A 17,486-nucleotide genomic window follows, 5' to 3' on the forward strand; every position below is an offset into this window, starting at 1 on the left:
AAGGAGAAGGAGAAGGAGAAGGAGAAGGAGAAGGAGAAGGAGAAGGAGAAGGAGGAGAAGGAGAAGGGCTGGACACACCCAAGTCCCTCCATCTTGTCCCCAAACCCCTCATTCTAAAAATCCCAAAATCGACCCTTTCACCTGGTGATAATTTTATTATTACATTATTTAAACTTCTGTGACTTTCAGGTCCTCATACAAAGCTGGTAATTTGCACCAGGGGTCATAATCCAATCCCCAGGTGCTCTGGGCTGTGTGCCAGGGTTTCCAAGTCCCCCTGGCAGGGTCCTCAGGAACTCTGGACACCCAGAGGGATGCACTGAGTTCTGACATCCCCCCACCAAGCTGTCCCCACACAGCCCATCCCTGGCCAGTGGCACCCAGCTGCCACCCCTGCTCTGTGCCTGCCCCACGCTGCACCCACCTCATCCTGGGAGCTGATGAGGCGTGAGGTGACCCCTGTGGTGTAGATGCTCCCGCTGGCATCCTCGTGGATTTTGATGTTGGATTTGCGGTGGCGCGAGTCGGGGTCGCGGGTGCTGTCAAACAGGTCCAGGATCTCCTCGTTGTACAGCTGGGCAGGGCAGCAGTGGGTGTGGGTGAGCAGGGCAAGCACGAGGCCGCTCCAGCCTGGCACTGCAGGAGTGGCAGGAGCAGCCCTGGCACTGCAGGACTGGCAGGAGCTGCCGTGGCACCCTGTTGCCACTCTCCTGTAGCCGTGTGGGCTCACACTGCCTGCAAGGCTGAGCAGGGGAGCTGGGGTGTGTGCACAGGAGGTACAAGCACAGAATTCTGGAACCCTTCAGACTGGAGAAGCCCTCCCAGATCATCAAGTCCAACCATTTACCTCAGCTCTGCCATGCTCACCACTAAACCATGTCCTCAAATGCCACACCCACTCATCTTCTGAACACCTCCAGGGATGGTGACTCTGGTGCATGTGTGTCGCAGACATCCTTTATGAAAAATCCTTTCTTTAGGATATTTCCTCCTGAGAAGCTGAGAAGCCTCAGGAACAAAATGTAAACATTGATTATCTGCTGCTGTGGAATGCAACAGGTGGATCTGTGATTGGCCCATGTTAGATATTTGTAACTAATGGCCAATCACAGTGAGCTGGCTCAGACTCTCTGTCCAAGACACAAGCCTTTGTTATCATTCTTTCTTATTCTATTCTTAGCTAGCCTTCTGATTAAATTCTTTCTTCTATTCTTTTAGTACAGTTTTAATGTAATATATATCATAAAATAATAAATCAAGCCTTCTGAAACATGGAGTCAGATCCTCGTCTCTTCCCTCATCCTCAGACCCCTGTGAACACCATCACACATGTGTACCAGAGAAGGCACAAGCACAGAATCATGGAACCCTTCATACTGGAGAAACCCTCCAAGATCATCAAGTCCAACCATTTACCCTGGCACTGCCCATGTTCACTACTAACCCATGTCCCCACACATCTTCTGACCCCTCCCAGGGATGGTGACTCCACCTCTGCCCAGGGCAGCCTGTGCCAATGCCACACCACAACTTCAGGGAAGTAATTTTTCCTAATATCCAACCTAAACCTCAACTGGCACAACTTGAGGCTGTTTCCTCTCCTCCTGTTCCTTGTCCCTGGGAGCAGAGCTCAACCCCCATCCATCCCCACCCTCCTGTCAGGAAGCCGTAGAGAGAAAGATCCCCCTGAGCCTCCTCTTCTTCAGTCTGAGCCCCTCAATCCCCTCAACCCCTCCTCATCAGACTGGTGCTCCAGAGCTTGCCATGCAAAGCTCTGAGCTTTGGGTTGGTCTCTGCTGCCCAAACCTGTCCAGTTCTGGTGCACACAGGCAGCTCCACTGAGCAGACACCCAGGAGCTCCACATCCCCCTGACCCTCCTGGCTCACCTGGCCACAGGAGCCAGTGAATCCCCACCCTCACCACAGCTCAAGGCATCTCTGTCAGGTGTACAGGGGATAAGGGGGTGCTGAACAAGCAGGAAACCCAGAGCTGATTCCATCCATATCCTCACTCTGCAGCCCCTCTCAGCCTGGGGTTTAGGGACACTCCTGCCCATGTGTCCCCTGCTGCCACCACTCAGTGTCACTCTTGCACCCACATCTCAGTGCACAGGGCTGGGTCACCCAAGGATTGCGGGTTCCTGGCCAGCACAAGGGATCACAGTAATCCATCCCTGCTGCCCCTGGTGCCACCAGGTTCCTCAAGGGTCTAAACCTGCTCCCAGAACCTGTTCCCAGCAGCAAAGTCACAAGACAGGGATCAGCCAGAACAAGTTCTGCACCCCTGCCAGAACAGCAGAGCTGGTGAGCAGTGCCTGACGTGGCCATGTGCTGCTTTAGCCATGCAGGACCTCAGGACAGGCAGGCAACTGTCCCCATTTCCACCCCAGCACAAAGGATCCCTCAAGAGAAGCCCCTGGGCAGAAACCAGGAGCTTGGATGGGCCAAGTGATGGGAATGGGAGGACACAAGAGCACCACAGGGGCTCTGCAGATGGAGACATAAGTGGAAGGAAGTGACTCTGGGCCCTCTCCAAGCCACCAGCATCTGAAGACACCCAGATGTGATGGCCAACAAAGCCACCAGGAGGCAAAATCACAGCACAGGGCCCCTCCCTGCCCATCTCCTCAAAACCTCAACCAGCTTGCTTGGGGCTCAGCTTTGCTCAGCACCACCCTGTGCTTTCTCACTGGGGCTTTAAAAGAGATCCCACTTGCACCTCTTCAATTTTTCAGCCCAGGAGCAACCCCCACGAAAAACACTGCCAACACACAAGGTCCACGTGCTTCCCAGGACAAACTTCTCCAGGGAATGAAGCAGTTAATGGAAGAGGTTTTGAACAGCAGAAGCCTGGGCAGAGGCAGGAGAGGATGAATTCTCAAGGTCAGAGATGCTACAAAGGACATGGAAAATAGCCCAGTCCTTCCCCAAAACTCCCTCCCCACCCAAGAGTGGCACTTCTCCTGTTTCACTGAGAGCTCTGGTCCAGAGTGAAACAGAAGGAGAAGAAAGGGCTATCCTTGACCTCAAACAGGGGTAAGACAGCCCAGAGTCCCAGGATCCCCAGGGGACCAAGCCATAATACCCCTCCCCATGGTGGGAGCTCCCTCCACTCAGTTTGTAGCTGTGTAGGCGCTTCGAGTCCCCACTGCACCAGCACACATGCCCGTGCTTGTCACCGGTCCAGCTCTGCCAGGAGATCTGGAGGAGCCCAAGGCACAGGAGCAAGGGCAGGGCAGGGCCATGGTGTCCCCCAGACTCCCATTACCCTCTCACCTCCAGGAACTGTGTGCTGAGCCACTGCGACCCCCAGTGACACATCAGCCCTACACTCCCAGCCCTGCCACCCCCTCCTCCCACCCAAGGCCACCCCTGCCCCCAAGGCAGAGCAGCAAGGGCAGGGCAGGGCCATGGTGCCCCTCAGACTGCCATTAGCCTCTCACCTCCAGGAACTGGGCGCTGACTTTGAACTCGGGCGCTGCCAGGCCCTGGCTCTGCGCCGCGCGCCGCCGCTCCTCGATGCCGCTGAAGAGGTGGCTGATGGCCCGGGGGATGATGCCCTGCTCCTCCTCGGAGATGCTCATGTCAAAGCCAGTGCCCATGGTGTACGTCTTCCCTGCTCCAGTCTGTGCAGAGACAAGGAGAGCAGCTGGCTCAGCTCTGCCCAATACATCCCATATTCTCCCTCTGCTACTTCAGGCTCCCCAAATGGCACCGTGACCCCCAGTGACACATCAGCTCCCACACTCCCAGCCCTGCCACCCCTGCCCCCAGCTCTCACCCAACCAGGGACAGCTCTGTTCTCTCCACACCCAGGATCTCACCTCCTTACAGGGTACAAATATAAGTTCTGTCTCATCAACCACAATTACCTAAGTAACTTCACTTTTCCCAATTTCCATGGCACTTGCAGAGGCTGAACAAGCAGGAAAGCCCTGCTGTTCCAGAGCTGACTCCATCCATATCCTAACTCTGCAGCCCCTCTCAGCCTGGGCTGGAGGGACACCCCTGCTCATGTGTCCTCACTGCTGCCACCATTCAGTATCACTCTTGCACCCACATCCCAGTGCACAGGGCTGGGTCACCCAAGGACTGCAGGTTCCTGGGTGAGATCCTCACCTGGGTGAGATCCTCCACTGTTGTGTTGTGATTTCAGGGTTTATCTCAGAACCCCGGGTCCCTCCCCTGATCATTCCCTCCCAGGTGTGTCAGTCACCTCTCCTTTCCCCTCCCAGCACTGTCTGTCAGTCCTGCAATTCCAGAAGGGCCTCGAGTAGCAGATTCAAAGGATGCCCTGTACCCCAGGGGGGCATTGGGCCATCCAGGTGTCCTTTGTCCCTTTGTCCCTCCCCTCCTGTCCCTGCTTGGTGGCTCCCTGCCCCTTCCCTGCCCTCTCCCCGGGGTTAAAGGAGCAGCAACCACGGGCCCAGGGAGTTCTGTTGGAGCTGCTGCTGCATTCAGAGGCCTGTGGGCCAGAATAAAGCTCTGCATCCAAACCCTCCCTCAGAACCAACTCCTTTCCTTCACCATCACCTCAAAGCTTCTCTGCCAGAGGAAAACCCGATGAGCAGCCCCTGTTATGGGGGAAGCTCCATCCCAGCACCACCAGAGCTCCTGCAGGCCTGGACTTGTCCCCATGGGCCCAGCTGCAGCACCCAGCCAGCCAAAAGTGTCTGTGGGGTGAAACACCACACACCCAGCCAGCCAAAAGTGTCTGTGGGGTGAAACACCACACACCCAGCCAGCCAAAAGGGTCTGTGGGGTGAAACACCACACACCCAGCCAGCCAAAAGTGTCTGTGGGGTGAAACACCACAGTGCCACTGTTTGGTTCAGCACCAAGGGCCAGACAAGCTCAGGCACATCCCATCTGGCTATATTGGTAATATATCAATACTCCACACCCTCCACCTTGCTCAGCCTCCCAGGTGCCCTCTCAGCCTCCCTGGAGAGCCCACACTGAGGGCAGAGCCCATACCTGCCCATAGGCCAGCACAGTGGCATTGTAGCCCTCGAAGCAGCCCTCGATGAGCTTCCCCATGCACGTGGTGTAGATCCTCTCCTGCCACGTGTCCAGGTCAAAGACAAAGTCATAGGTGAAGGCCTTGTCCTTGCCCAGCAGCACCTGGGGCTCGCCAGGTGTCACTGAGGTACAGATGTGACATCCCTCTATCTTCTCTTTGGGCAGCTGAGGGCGGATCCTGTGGGAAGAGAAGCAGGGTGAGGGCAGCACAGGCTTGGGGGACACCAGTGTGGCCCTGAGGATGAGAGCACAGCCCATCCTCTGAGCCATGTCCCAGTGTGTCTAATCCAGCACAACCAAGGGGAAAAGACTACTTGTCACTGCTCTGCACTGCTGCAGCCTCACCTGGAGTGCTGGGTGCAGTTTGGGGCACCACAGTGTAAGAAGGACAGAAAGGTACCAGAGAGTGTCCAGAGGGGGGCATAAATATGGTGAAGGGCCTTGAGGAACCATAGGAGAAGCAGTTGAGGTCACTTGGCTTGTCCAGACTGGACAAAAGCAGCCTGAGGTCAGACCTGTTGAGGTCTGCAGCTTCCTCACACAGAGCAGCTCTGATCTCTGCTCTCTGTGACAGTGACAGGACCCAACACAACAGCTGGAGCTGTACCAGGGCTGGGTATTAGAAAAAGGTTCTTCCCCCACAGATGCTGGGCATGGCCCTGAGGCTGCCAGAGCTCCAGGAGTGTTTGGACAATGCTGTCAGGCACAGAGTAGCATTGTTGGGGTGTCCTGCACAGATCAGGAGCTGGAGCCAGGGGACCCCGTGGGTCTCTTCCAGCTCAGGACATCCTACAACCCCTGCTGGAAACGTGGCTCATGCAGGCAGGGGACAGGCAGCAGAGAGCATACAGGGCAGGGGATGCTTCAGCTCCTGCAGCCAGCCATAACCCTGACCTGTTTGCAGCTGAGAACAGGGGGTGACACATCCCAGAAACACCACCAGGCACCTCCAGAGTGTGACACATCCCAGAAACACCATCAGGCACCTCCATGAATGGGTGACAGGCAGGGCTGGGCACACAGAGCCTGCACCCAGAACTGCCCCCAGCCCCTCACAGCTGCACTGGCTCATCCTCCCCACTGCTCTGGCAGGGCTGGGCACAGACAGGGGCTGTGGCACCAGATCAGCCCCAGCCTGGCACAGTTAGGGCAGCCAGGCCAGCACAGCCTCGCTCAGTCCGACACAGACACATCAAACCACAGCTACAAAGGCTTGAAATGCAAAATGCAAAACCACGACAAGACAAGACAGTCCTCACCGTTTGAAGCAAAGCACCGCCCAGCCCAAAAGCTGTCCCCAGCCTTGGACTTGCAGATGGGACTGGGACAGGCGAGGCTGAGCTGGCTCCTGGCTTGGGCAGAGCCTGACCCACCCATCCCATCCCATCCCATCCCATCCCATCCCATCCCACCCAGTGCACACAACCCCTGCCTGGGAATGTGGGAGCAGAGCTGGACCTGCACAGACACTGCTCCTCTGCAGGACTCACAGACATTCTGCCCCTCTGCAGGACTCACAGACACTCTGCCCCTCTGCAGGGCTGCCCAGCTCTGCCCGTGCTCATGCACTGGCTGCAGGAAGCCGGGGGCTCCCAGGGGACTCGTGGAAAAGGAGTTTGGAGCCAAAGCCATGCAGATAGCTCTCATTAGTGCTAATGAGTGCTCAGCTCCAGTCCCCGGGTGCTCCATAAACTCAGCTATTAATTCCTTCAAACCACATCCCTGGCAGCCACATCCAGACCTGAGCGGCCACAGTGTGCACTGGGACTCAGAATCAGGAATCTCCTGGGCTGGAAGGACCCACCAGGATCATCCAGTCCAAGCCCTGCCCTGCACACATCCCCCAACAATCCCACCCTGGGCATCCCTGGCAGTGCTGCCCAAACACTCCTGGAGCTCTGGCAGCCTCGGGGCTGTGCCCATTCCCTGGGGAGCCTGGGCTGTGCCAGCACCCTCTGGGGGAAGAACCTTTCCTGAGATCCAACCTAAATCTCCCCTGACACAGCTTTTGCATGAATCTCTGATCCTCACCCACTCAGGAGCAAAGCCCAGGAGGGCCCTGGGCTGTGTTTGGGGGCACAGGGTGGGGCAGGCAGTGCCCAGCACCCTCTGGGGAAGAACCTTTCCCTGATATCCAACCCAAAACCCAAACTGCCCTGGCACAGCTTTGTGCATGAGTGTCTGACCCTCACCCACCCAGGAACAAGGCTCAGGAGGGCCATGGGTTGTGTTGGGGGCACAGGGTGGCCCTGGCAGAGCAGGCAGTGCCAAGCACACTCTGGGGAAGAAGCTTTCCTGATATCCAACCCAACCCTCCCCTGGCAGAGCTTTGTGCATGACTGTATGATCCTCACCCACCCAGGAGGGCCCTGGGCTGTTTTTGGGGCACAGGGGGTCCCTGGCAGGGCAGGCAGTGCCCAGCACCCTCTGGGGGAAGAACCTTTCCTGATATCCAGCATGACCCTGCCCTGACACAGCTTCATGCATGATCCTCACCCAGGAGCAAGGCCCAGGAGGACCCTGGTCTGTTTTTGGGGCACAGGCAGTGCCCAGCACCCTGCACCCCTCACCCCACACAGCAGCAGACACATGGGAACTGCTCTGTGCCTCTGTGGATATATTTAGCTCAGCAGCCACAATAAAAAGCAGCTTCTGATGTGCTCAGTCCCAGACTCGTTCCTGTCGCCTTCCCAGGGTTCCACCCTCCTCCAGAAAGAATTATCCCTGACTTTAATTACTTTTGGAGCAAGATGATGTGCTTCCCTCATCCCCGCCCTAGACATGAACAGCAGCCCCAGGGGATGGGCAGAGGAACCAGCTGGAGCCACAACACATTTGGGAATTTTCTTCCCTCTCAGGAAAAACGAGAGCAGGTTTTCAGCAGAACATTTCTTTGTCTCTCCACTCCTCCCAGGGGGTTTAAATACCTGCAAGGGGGGCTTGGACCAGCATGAGCAGCAGCACTAGAGGGGTGTGCACACATGAATTTTCCACAGGGTATTTAGGAACCCACTTTGAGCCTGGCCATGCTGGGCTGTTCCAGTGCCCATACACCAACACCAACATCTGTCCCATTCCTATTCCCCCAAACCTCATTGTCCAGCCAGCTCCAAGCTCCCCAGAGACCCATCCCTCATCCTGGCTCTCCCCAGGACCTGTGGGGCTGGGGAGGACCCACGTGCCAGTCCCCAGTGTGCTCCCCTGTTGGGGAAGATGAAACAGGAAAGCTTTATAAATATGATTGCCTGGCAAAAGATTTTCAGAATATAGAAACTATAAGTGAGATTGAAATGAAAGCAAGCTTTGAGATACCTCAGTTACTGAACAACTGGAAAACAATGGTGTGGCCAGCTGAAGGTAATCCCCCTTTTGATGGAACAACACCCTCTGCTTGCAGACAGGCCCAAGGGTCAGAGCAGACCCTACAGCTTGGCAGAAGGGGCCCAAAGAGGAGTTTTTAGGGTTTAAAATGTAACACAGTGTGGTAATGTAATGATTCTTATAGGCTGTATGGAAATGCTATAGGATTTGTATCTTGTACTAGATTGTTTAGTGAGAATTAGAATATTCAGCACAGAAGAAGATTTATGGTATTGTAACAAGAACCTCGCTTTCTCACCTTTTTACTCCCTCACCCTCTCATCCTCTCTGCCCCTCTCTTCTCTCAGTCCTGCTCCAGCTGTGGCTGGCAGCTCCCAGCAGGGCCCTGCACCCAGGCCCTTTGCAATAACCCACAAGTTCCCAGCCCTGGCTGCAGAGATCTCTCATCTCCATCCGTCTCAATCCTACAAAGGAGAAATCCAGCAGAAGCAGGAGCACACCAAGCCCTCAGCTCCCTGCCCTGATGGTGACAAGGAACAGAGAGCCAGGCCAGAGATGCACAGTCCCAGCCAAATGCTCCTGCCAATAAAACCTTCCCAGGCAGGCAGGGCAGCAGGCAGGAGGTGGAAGGATGGATGGACAGACACACAGAGGGGCAGGCAGGGGTGCAGGACACCCCTCCCAGCCAGCAGCTCCCACTGGGTGATGACAGGCTCCCAGCAGGAGTCTGATCCAGCAGCAGCATCCAAAGGCACCAGCACGAGCCAGGCAGGGACACACACAAAGGGGAGCCCGGCTGGAGCGTCCCCAGTGCTGTCCCTGCCCTCCCTGCCAGGCTGGCAGGCTCTGAAAGCTCTGTCTCCATGGCAGGGCTGCCATGGGCACCGAGCATCTGCAGGGAGGAGGGACAGGATCCTGCTACTGAGGGGCAGAGCTGAGGCACAGCAGCTCAGACAGGCACAAAGGGGGAGCTGTTCTGCACTGCTGCCCTGTGCCTGCCTTGGGGGGTGCAGGAGGGGCTGGGGGCCAAGTGCCAGGTGGGCACTGAGAGGCAGATCCACAGGCAGGGTCAGCCTGATCCCTCCTGGCAGGGATGTCCCCATTGCAGCATCTCAAGCCCTGCAGGAGGCACAGGGATGGGGTCAACTGGGCACTGCCATATCCCCAGTGAGGGCACACACACCATGGCAGCCCCAGCCTCCTGCACTCTGTCTCCTTGCACGGGAAAGCACAGCCTGGCTGACGTGGATTGCTGGGTTCATGTCCTCCTCACCCTCAGCTTCCTGTCCCACAGCCCAGCACCACGGCAGCCCCAAGGGGCTCAGAGCATCCTTTGGCCCCCAGCACACTCCCACAGCCCTCCAGCACAGAGCTAGAGCTATGAGAGCCCCACCCTGCCCCACCAAAGTGCCCGTGGGCACACAGCAGCCACACCACCCTGCTGGGACACAGCTGGCACCCAGATCCATCACCCAGCATCACCCATGTCACACAGGGGTGCCCCACCTCCCAGGCAGCCTGAGCACACACACCCTACAGCATTTCCCAGTGCTCTCAGGGGGCTGTAGGGCAGCTGCTCACAGATTGGGGGATCACAAAGAGCTCCTGTCCCTGCAAGACCTCTCTGCGGGCTGCCTGCAGACCCTACAAAGAGCTGTTCCACATCCCTCCCAAGGAAGGGCTGGCTGCCCAGGGAGCAGAGCCAGAGAGCTGGAGAGTGATGGCTGGAAGACCTCCATGGGATTTTCCCTCCCTGTGCCAGGCCCCAGAACTCACAGCCACCACCCCTTATCCACCTTGTCTGCAAAGGGGCAAGGCTGCCCATAGCACTGCTGCTGAGGCACTGCCCCTCACCCAGGCACAGCCTCTGTGGGCTGGCAGAGCCCACCAGGGGCACAGCCCAGCCCTGTGAGCCTGTCAGGACAGGTGGGCTGGGCAAGCCCAGACAGCACCTGGCTCCTCTCCTCATGCTGCCTGCACTCATTCTGCTCCTGTCTGTGTTCCCACCTCCCCTGTGCTCACCCCACACCCCTGCATTCACTCCATTTCCCCTCCCCACACGACCCTGCATTCACCCCACTGCCATCCCCACACCCCTGTGCTTGCCCTGCTCCCATCCCCAGTCCCCCCATGGCCCCAGCTCTGCTCCCAGGGCCACCAGCTCCATCAGAGCTGCAGAGCCCAGCCCTGCTGTCCCCTCTGCTCCCCAGCTTCACCCTCCTCTGCCCCAAGCTGTGCTGCTGCCCTGTGAACCCACCAGGGCAGCCAGGAGCAGCTCTCTCATCCTCCAGTGCTCTCCCAGGACATCCCATGGCTCAAGGACAGCCCAGGCACCACAGAGCCAGCACCATCCACCCAGCTGTGTGGGGCTCTCAGCTTGGCCAAGCAGCTCCCCATGGCAAGATCACAAGAAAGTGCTCCAGGTTTTCCCACACCTCGAGCATGGATGGGGCTGCCCAGAGGCTGCCCAGGCTCAGATCCCACAGGAGAATCGTCCCCCTGCCTGGGAAAGGATGTCCCAGCCCTATTCTGCCTGAGCATGGGGACCAGGGAGAGGGCTGGCTGCCAAGGGCTGCCTCTCTGCTCCCAGGTTATATTGGACACAAACCAAGACAAAGTTCAGCATTTAATTACAACGGCAGGGAAGTGGCTTAGCAATCAGAGAAAATTGAATCAGGCTCCCTGGAGACTGCCAGGTCTGGTCAGCAAACAGTCCAATTAAGAGATATAGCCAGGCTATAGCCAGGCACCTCCCAGAGCAGGGAGCACAGCACAGAGCCCCCCGTGCCACTGTGCCCTGACAAACCCTGCCAAGGCAGGGTGCCACAGCCAGCACAGCTGGATCAGCACTGGGCCCAAACAGAGCTCCTGGACACCCCACAGAGCTGGGGTGCACCCAGAGCCCCACCGGGCACAGCCCAAAGGGGGACATGCCTCTACATCATCCCCAAGGAACCCCACAACAACACCCCCCAGCCTGCCCCTGTGCAGGGCAAGCCTGCCTCACACCCCACAGCCCCCTGGGCTCCCCCTAATCCTCCACTCCAGACTTTCCCAGGCTTAGGGAAACCTTTAAATTAGGCCGTGGCAGGCACCATGTGCTGCTCATTAGCTCTGGCAGGAGCACGGGGCTGTGAGCTGCACCATCTGCTCTGTGCTGGGACCATGGCAGGCTGAGGGACATGCATGGGACAGCAGTAGGACACCCAGCCCGTGGGAGAGATACCCAGCCCATGGCAGGGACCAGCAGAACACCCGGCCCATGGCAGGGACACCCAGCAGGACCCAGGGAATGCAGGGGAGAGGGGAGCAGAGCCAATACAGTTTGGGGTGTCCCTGGACTCCAGCTTCACCCCGTAAGTGCCTCAGGCCAGCCTGGGATCAGCACGAGGATGTCTGCACACAACAGAGCCAGCACAGTTTGGTGCAGTGTCACCAAACCCCAGTGGGTGGGAAACACAGTGTGACAGCACATAGGATGTGACACACGCCCCAGCAGGGCCCCAGCTCCCTTCCAGCCATGCAGAACAGCCCCAAAGCAGCCTCAGCAGCAGTATGGCAATGAACAGGGAGTTAAAGGAAACCATCACTCACCAACAGACCCTGCCAGGCCATCAGCCTGACCTGCAAAGCACAGCAACTCCCAGGTCTGATGGGGACAGAGGGACACACCTCCTAACCCTAACCCTAACCCAGCTCTGCACCCCAGCACTGAGCCTCCCAAATCCCACCCACAGGATCTGTCCCTTTCCCAGGAGCCCCTGCAAGGTCCCAGTTCAGCCCAGCACCGCTGTGGTGTGCCCATGCTGGAGATAGGGCTGCCCTAGAGCCAGGGCTGGCACCTCCCAGGGCACCCACAACCTGACCTGGGCATGAGATTCTGCAGCCCCAGAGCCCAGCAGGAACACCAGAGCAAAACTGCCCACAAGACATGGGAGCAGGTGGTACAAAAGAGGTGCCTCTCCAGCCCCTCCCAAAATACAAATAAAGGGATATAAATAAATAAACAAACAAATAAATAAATAAATAAATAAATATCAATAAATGAATAAATATGGATAATATATATTTATATAAAGAAATAAATGGATAAAAATAAATATAAATCATTATATGTAGAATAAATATATAATATATATAAACTACATACATAAATGTAAATAATATAAATAAATAAAAATAAATGCATATAATTATATATAGAATAAATGAAAATATATATAATTTATACAAATAAATAACATGAATAAATAAAAATAAATAGAAATAAATAAATGCCAAGCCCTTGGCCAACAGGACAGGGGATGCTGAACCAGGAGCAAACCCAGCCCATCACCTGGACAAGGAACAGAGAACATTTTGACCCAATGCCTCCCTCAGGCGGGTGCAGCCTGAAATAAAGGATGAGCAGAGACCACAGCACCATGGACCAGCTGGGTTGTGCTTTCCAGCCATGCAACACTGGGCCAGGGAACTCAGTGCTTGAAGGCCTGGGGAAGAGGAGGAGCAGTTCAGCACTCTGCCAGCATCCCAGAGCAGAGCAGGGATGGGAACATCTCCCTGCCAAAGCTGGGCATGGCCAGCGGGCAGGGAGGTGCCCACAGCCCCAGGGGGCACAGACTGGGGAGCTTGGCACCAGGCTCCACCACAGCAAGCTGTGACAAGAAATCTTCCCCACCCACGTCAGGCTCCAAGGAGCTGAAGGGCAGGGAAAGGGAATCCCCCAGTGCTGGGGCTCAGCTCTGAGCTCCCCCACGGCAATGGGGGCAGTGACTGAGTGGCATCCCCATGGAGAGAGCAGAGGGGCAGATCCCGAGCAAGAGGAGGCACCTGCACCCACACAAGCACACACCAGGGCTGCCTCCTGCTCTGCCCAGAGAGGGAAGGGGTGCCAGGCAGGTGCCAGGCACTGTCCCTTCCACCAGGCCACAGTAAAACCCATCAGCAGCTGCCCAGGGTGCAGAGGAAGGCACTGCAGACTGATCTCCTACAGCAGACCCCAGTGGCAGCTGCCCTCACAATCCCAAATCTGGCTGTTTAACCAGTGCCCTCACAATCCACCACATCCCAAACATGCCAGCTGTTTAACCAGGGCCCTCACAATCCAGCACATCCCAAATTTGCTGGCTTTTTAACCAGTGCCCTCACAATCCAGCACATCCCAAGTCTGGCTGTTTAACCAGTGGCATTACCCTCACAATCCAGCACATCCCAAACCTGGCTGTTTAACCAGTGGCATTGCCCTCACAATCCAGCACATCCCAAACCTGGCTGTTTAACCAGTGCCATCGGGTGTTTTGACAGCCTCCAGCAGGAACCAGCCCTGTGGGACCACCAGGGCCACCCCCAGCCCCAGCAGTAACAGCAGCACAGCACTGGCCAGGCCTGGCTCTGTGATTCACAGAGGCCTCACAGAGGATATCGCCTTCCCTCCCCGGGGGCCAGGGCCATGTTTCTGACAGCTTTGTTTGGGGCTTCATCCGCAATTTTCTCCTGCCTCCAATTTCAGTGCTGAGGCAGCAGCTGGCCCCGTCCTCGGGCTGATCCTTGGGAGGCCCTGGGCTCTGCTGAGGCTGCAGGGTGCTCAGCTGACTCCCCTGCCATGGGTGCGGTGTGCGGGCCCCAAACCCTGCCCCAGCTGCTTTCTGTGGGCGCTGGCACATCCGGGGGTGCAGCCCTGCTCCCCCTTCATACATCTTCATCCATTTCTGAACATTTCCGCTGTAAATCCGATTGAGAGCCTGGCTGAAGGCAGGCACAGAGCCCACACCTGTGCTCAGCACCCCCAGAGCCCAGCGTGCTCCCCAAAAGCTCCCTCCAGGCTGGGGAGCCGCTGTGCCCCTGCTCTGGGAACAAACACACAGCCCTGAGTCACAGCAGGCTGCAAAACCCAAAGTGAAAGCAGAGCAGCAGCGTGTCTGGGTGGCTTCACCCAGCAGCAAAACACCCACGGGATGGGGCAGGGCCCTCTGCCATGGCTGAGCTGCCCTCAGCAGATGCAAAAGGTGGAGAGGAAGGGGCTGGGGTGCCCACAGCGGTGGTTTGCCAGACCAGCACCCCGAGGACAGAGCACCCTTCTGAAATCCTTCCCTCCGTGGATCAGGGATCCCCTGACCCTGCAGATGGCAGACAGAGCACCCCAGGGCTGTGCCCAGCACCCTGAGGATAAAACAGGCTTCTGGGATCTTTTCCTGAGGGGATCAGGGCTGTCCCTGACCCTGCAGATGGCAGACAAAGCACCCCAGGGCTGTGCCTGACCCTGTAGATGGCAGACAGAGCACCCCAGGGCTGTGCCCAGCACCACGATGGGCTGCTCCCCTCCCCCCTTCCCCTCCCCCTCCAGGAGACAGTCACATCCCGTGCCTTGGGGTGGAATTGATTGCCTTATCTCTCCCTGCACGCCTCTAACAGCTGAGCAAAGCCAGGACAACACCAGCCAGAGCTGGCAGGAGCCAGGGCCCCCCAGACCACAGCAGAGGGCTCCAAGGCACAGCAGCAGCAGAGAGGGGATGGAGGGCAGCAGGTACCAGGGCTGCACCCTCCCTCTGCCCACTGCAGCCCCTGGACAGTGGCACAAATTGGGTTCACACCACCTTTCCACTAGGCCCAAATCCACCCCAGAACAGCTGATGTGGAAGGGCTCCAGCTTCACTTCCTCAGTGAGTGACCCCAGTTGGCAGCAGACACTCTGGGCTCACAGAGAGCATCCCAGCAGGCAGAGAGCCCCAGCCATGGGGCACCAGAGGTGCCAGCACCCTGGCAGGGCTGGAGCCAGCTGATCCCACCAGCAGGCCTCTGCCAGCTCAGCCTCTTGGCCAAAGCACCCCGAGGGTGGATGAGGATGAGGGCAGGGGGACTCTGAGCTGGGAGTCCCTCCCTGAGGGTGGACGAAGACAAGGGGAGGGGGACTCTGAGGAAGAGCTGGGAGTCCCTTCCTGAAGGTGCACGAGGATGAGGGGAGGGGGACGGAGGGTGGATGAAGATGAGAGCAGGGGGACTCTGAGGAGGAGCTGAGAGTCCCTCCCTGAGTGTGTGTGAGGATGAGGCCAGGGGACTCTGAGGAGATGAGAGTCCCTTCCCGAGGGGTATGAAGATGAGGGGAAGGGGACTCTGAGAAAGAGCTGGGAGTCCCTCCCCGAGGGTGCATGAGGATGAGGGGAAGGTAACCCTGAGGAAGAGCTGGGAGTCCCTCCCCGAGGCACCAGCCCCACACAGGCTCTGGCGAGGGCCAAAGAGCATCGCAGCGGGGCGGCCGCGAGAGCAGCAGAGCACTGGAGGTTGCAGAGTTTAAATAAACTTGAAATACGACTCAACTTCCTTCCCCAATTTCACAAGCTCCGTTTCCTGCGTCTCCTCGGCAGGCCAGGCATGCTCAGTGCCATGGCAGCTCTGGCACAGGGGATGCTCTCTCTCTCAAAGCAGCCCTCAGGAGGTGCCCTGAGGGAGCAGCTTTGCCGCCAGCCAGGCCACTCAGGCCTCCAGCCAAGCAGTTTAATGGCTTGGGGGTCAATAGATGCCATCAGCCCTGCCTGACACTGCAGAACTACTGAGCTCTGCTTCCTGCAAGCAGCACAGTCAGTCCCACGGCCTGGCGCCCTGTGGCTCCCAGAGCTGGCAGCACCTGGAGAGGCTGAGGGGACAGGGGCTGCTGAGGGGCACTGGCCTCAAATTCCTGTGCCAAGCCTCAAACCAAACCTCCTGGACAGGAGTGGGGAGCTGCTGCATTGCAGGCACCCATTTGAAGGTCACCTCCAAGGAGGAAGCAGCGGCTGCTGCCTGAGGAGGGTTGGTCCCCAGGCCCTGCTCTGCACCACCATGGCAGGAGGCAGCTCCCTGCAGGCACTGATACCCCAGCATGGCCTGGCTGAGGCACAGCCCGGCTCTGCCAGCTCCTCCCTGCCTCAGGAGACACAGAGACACACTCAGAACCCGCCCCAGGAGACACCATCACACTCAGAACCCACCCCAGGAGACACCATCACACTCAGAACCTGCCCCAGGAGACACAGGGACACTCAGAACCTGCCCCAGGAGACACAGGGACACTCAGAACCTGCCCCAGGAGACACAGGGACAAACTCACAAGCCACACTCCAGGCTAGGGGACAAGCAAAGCAGACCCTGCTGGCAGGGAGGGCGAGGGCCAGGGCAGGATCCAGCCCTGCCCTTGCAGACACTGCAGCCCTGAGCTGCAGGTACAAGGTACAGGAAGAAATCAGCCCCTGGGTCAGCAGGAGCTGCTGGGCCTGCATCTCCTCCTGCTGACAGCAGCACTGCTGCAGGTACCAGCCATTTCCCTCCCAGCACATGGGAAGCCTAAACCAGGTCCCCACAGCTCAGCTCCCAGGCTCTTTGGAGAGCAAATGGGGCAAGGAGGGTCTCCAGGAGAAGATGGGAGCCTGTGAGGCTGACAGTGAAACACCACAGCATCTCTCCCACCTTCTCCTGCCAGACCAAGGCAATCAGCAGGAACTGGGATGCACAGATCAGTGTCTCTGTCCAACTGTCGCCATCCTCCTATCCTGGGACCACAGAGATGGGTACTGATGGCTGTGGCAGCTCCTGACATCAGCTGGATCACCCCCAGCAACACCACCATCACTTCCCAGGGTCCTTGGCCCTTCCCCAGGTCCCACCTCCCTTCCACCAGCAGCACAGACACAGAGACCCCAAAGAAAGACACAGAGACCCCAAAGAAACAGCACAGCTGGCCCATTCATGTCATTATCAAGGGACAAAAGGAGAGCTTTGATCCGTGTCCTGCTGCATCACAGAAACATTCAATCTCCTCTGTGTTCTGATGGCTGAGAGAGGTGGGATCTGGGGCAGGTTTACTTCAAGGCTTTTAGAGAATCCTGCAGCCTGGCTGCTCCACCGGCAGGGTGTCACCAGCACTGACAAAGGAAAACCTCGCTCTGCTCCAAGCCTGGGGCAGGAGGGAACCCAGCCCCAGCCCCCCGGGGCTGCTGTGGCAGAAAAGGTGGGTGGGTGGTCTGCAGGGAGAGCAGCTCAGCCTCGGCACACCCAGCTGAGCATCAGAGCCACCTTCCTGCACGGCGTCACAACCTGACGGCTTTGTTTGCAGCCTCCTCGCTGCCAGCCCTGCTCCTTTGTCCTCCCGACTCACCTCCAGCAGCACATCG

At 57.8% G+C, this 17,486-nt stretch overlaps 1 protein-coding gene across 5 annotated transcripts in view; it reads right to left on the reverse strand.

Moving 5' to 3' along the window:
- The window catches only part of KIF21B (kinesin family member 21B), a 51,532-nt gene that overhangs the window by 32,260 nt on the left and 1,786 nt on the right, over nt 1-17,486 (reverse strand). For all 5 annotated transcript variants that reach the window (XR_008484001.1, XM_054290810.1, XM_054290808.1 and 2 more), the window contains exons 2-4: nt 4,978-5,200; nt 3,444-3,626; nt 425-574 (exon numbers count right to left, since the gene is read on the reverse strand). Coding sequence is in view for 4 of the 5 variants with exons in the window: in XM_054290810.1 (XP_054146785.1) it covers nt 425-574; nt 3,444-3,626; nt 4,978-5,200 (556 nt within the window). In the remaining variant the exon portion in view is untranslated. The remainder of the gene's footprint in view (nt 1-424; nt 575-3,443; nt 3,627-4,977; nt 5,201-17,486) is intronic.

Source organism: Melozone crissalis, unplaced genomic scaffold (assembly GCF_028551555.1).
Source record: "Melozone crissalis strain CALT ecotype California unplaced genomic scaffold, PUWL_Pcris_2 ptg000086l_1, whole genome shotgun sequence".
Classification (NCBI taxonomy): domain Eukaryota; kingdom Metazoa; phylum Chordata; class Aves; order Passeriformes; family Passerellidae; genus Melozone; species Melozone crissalis.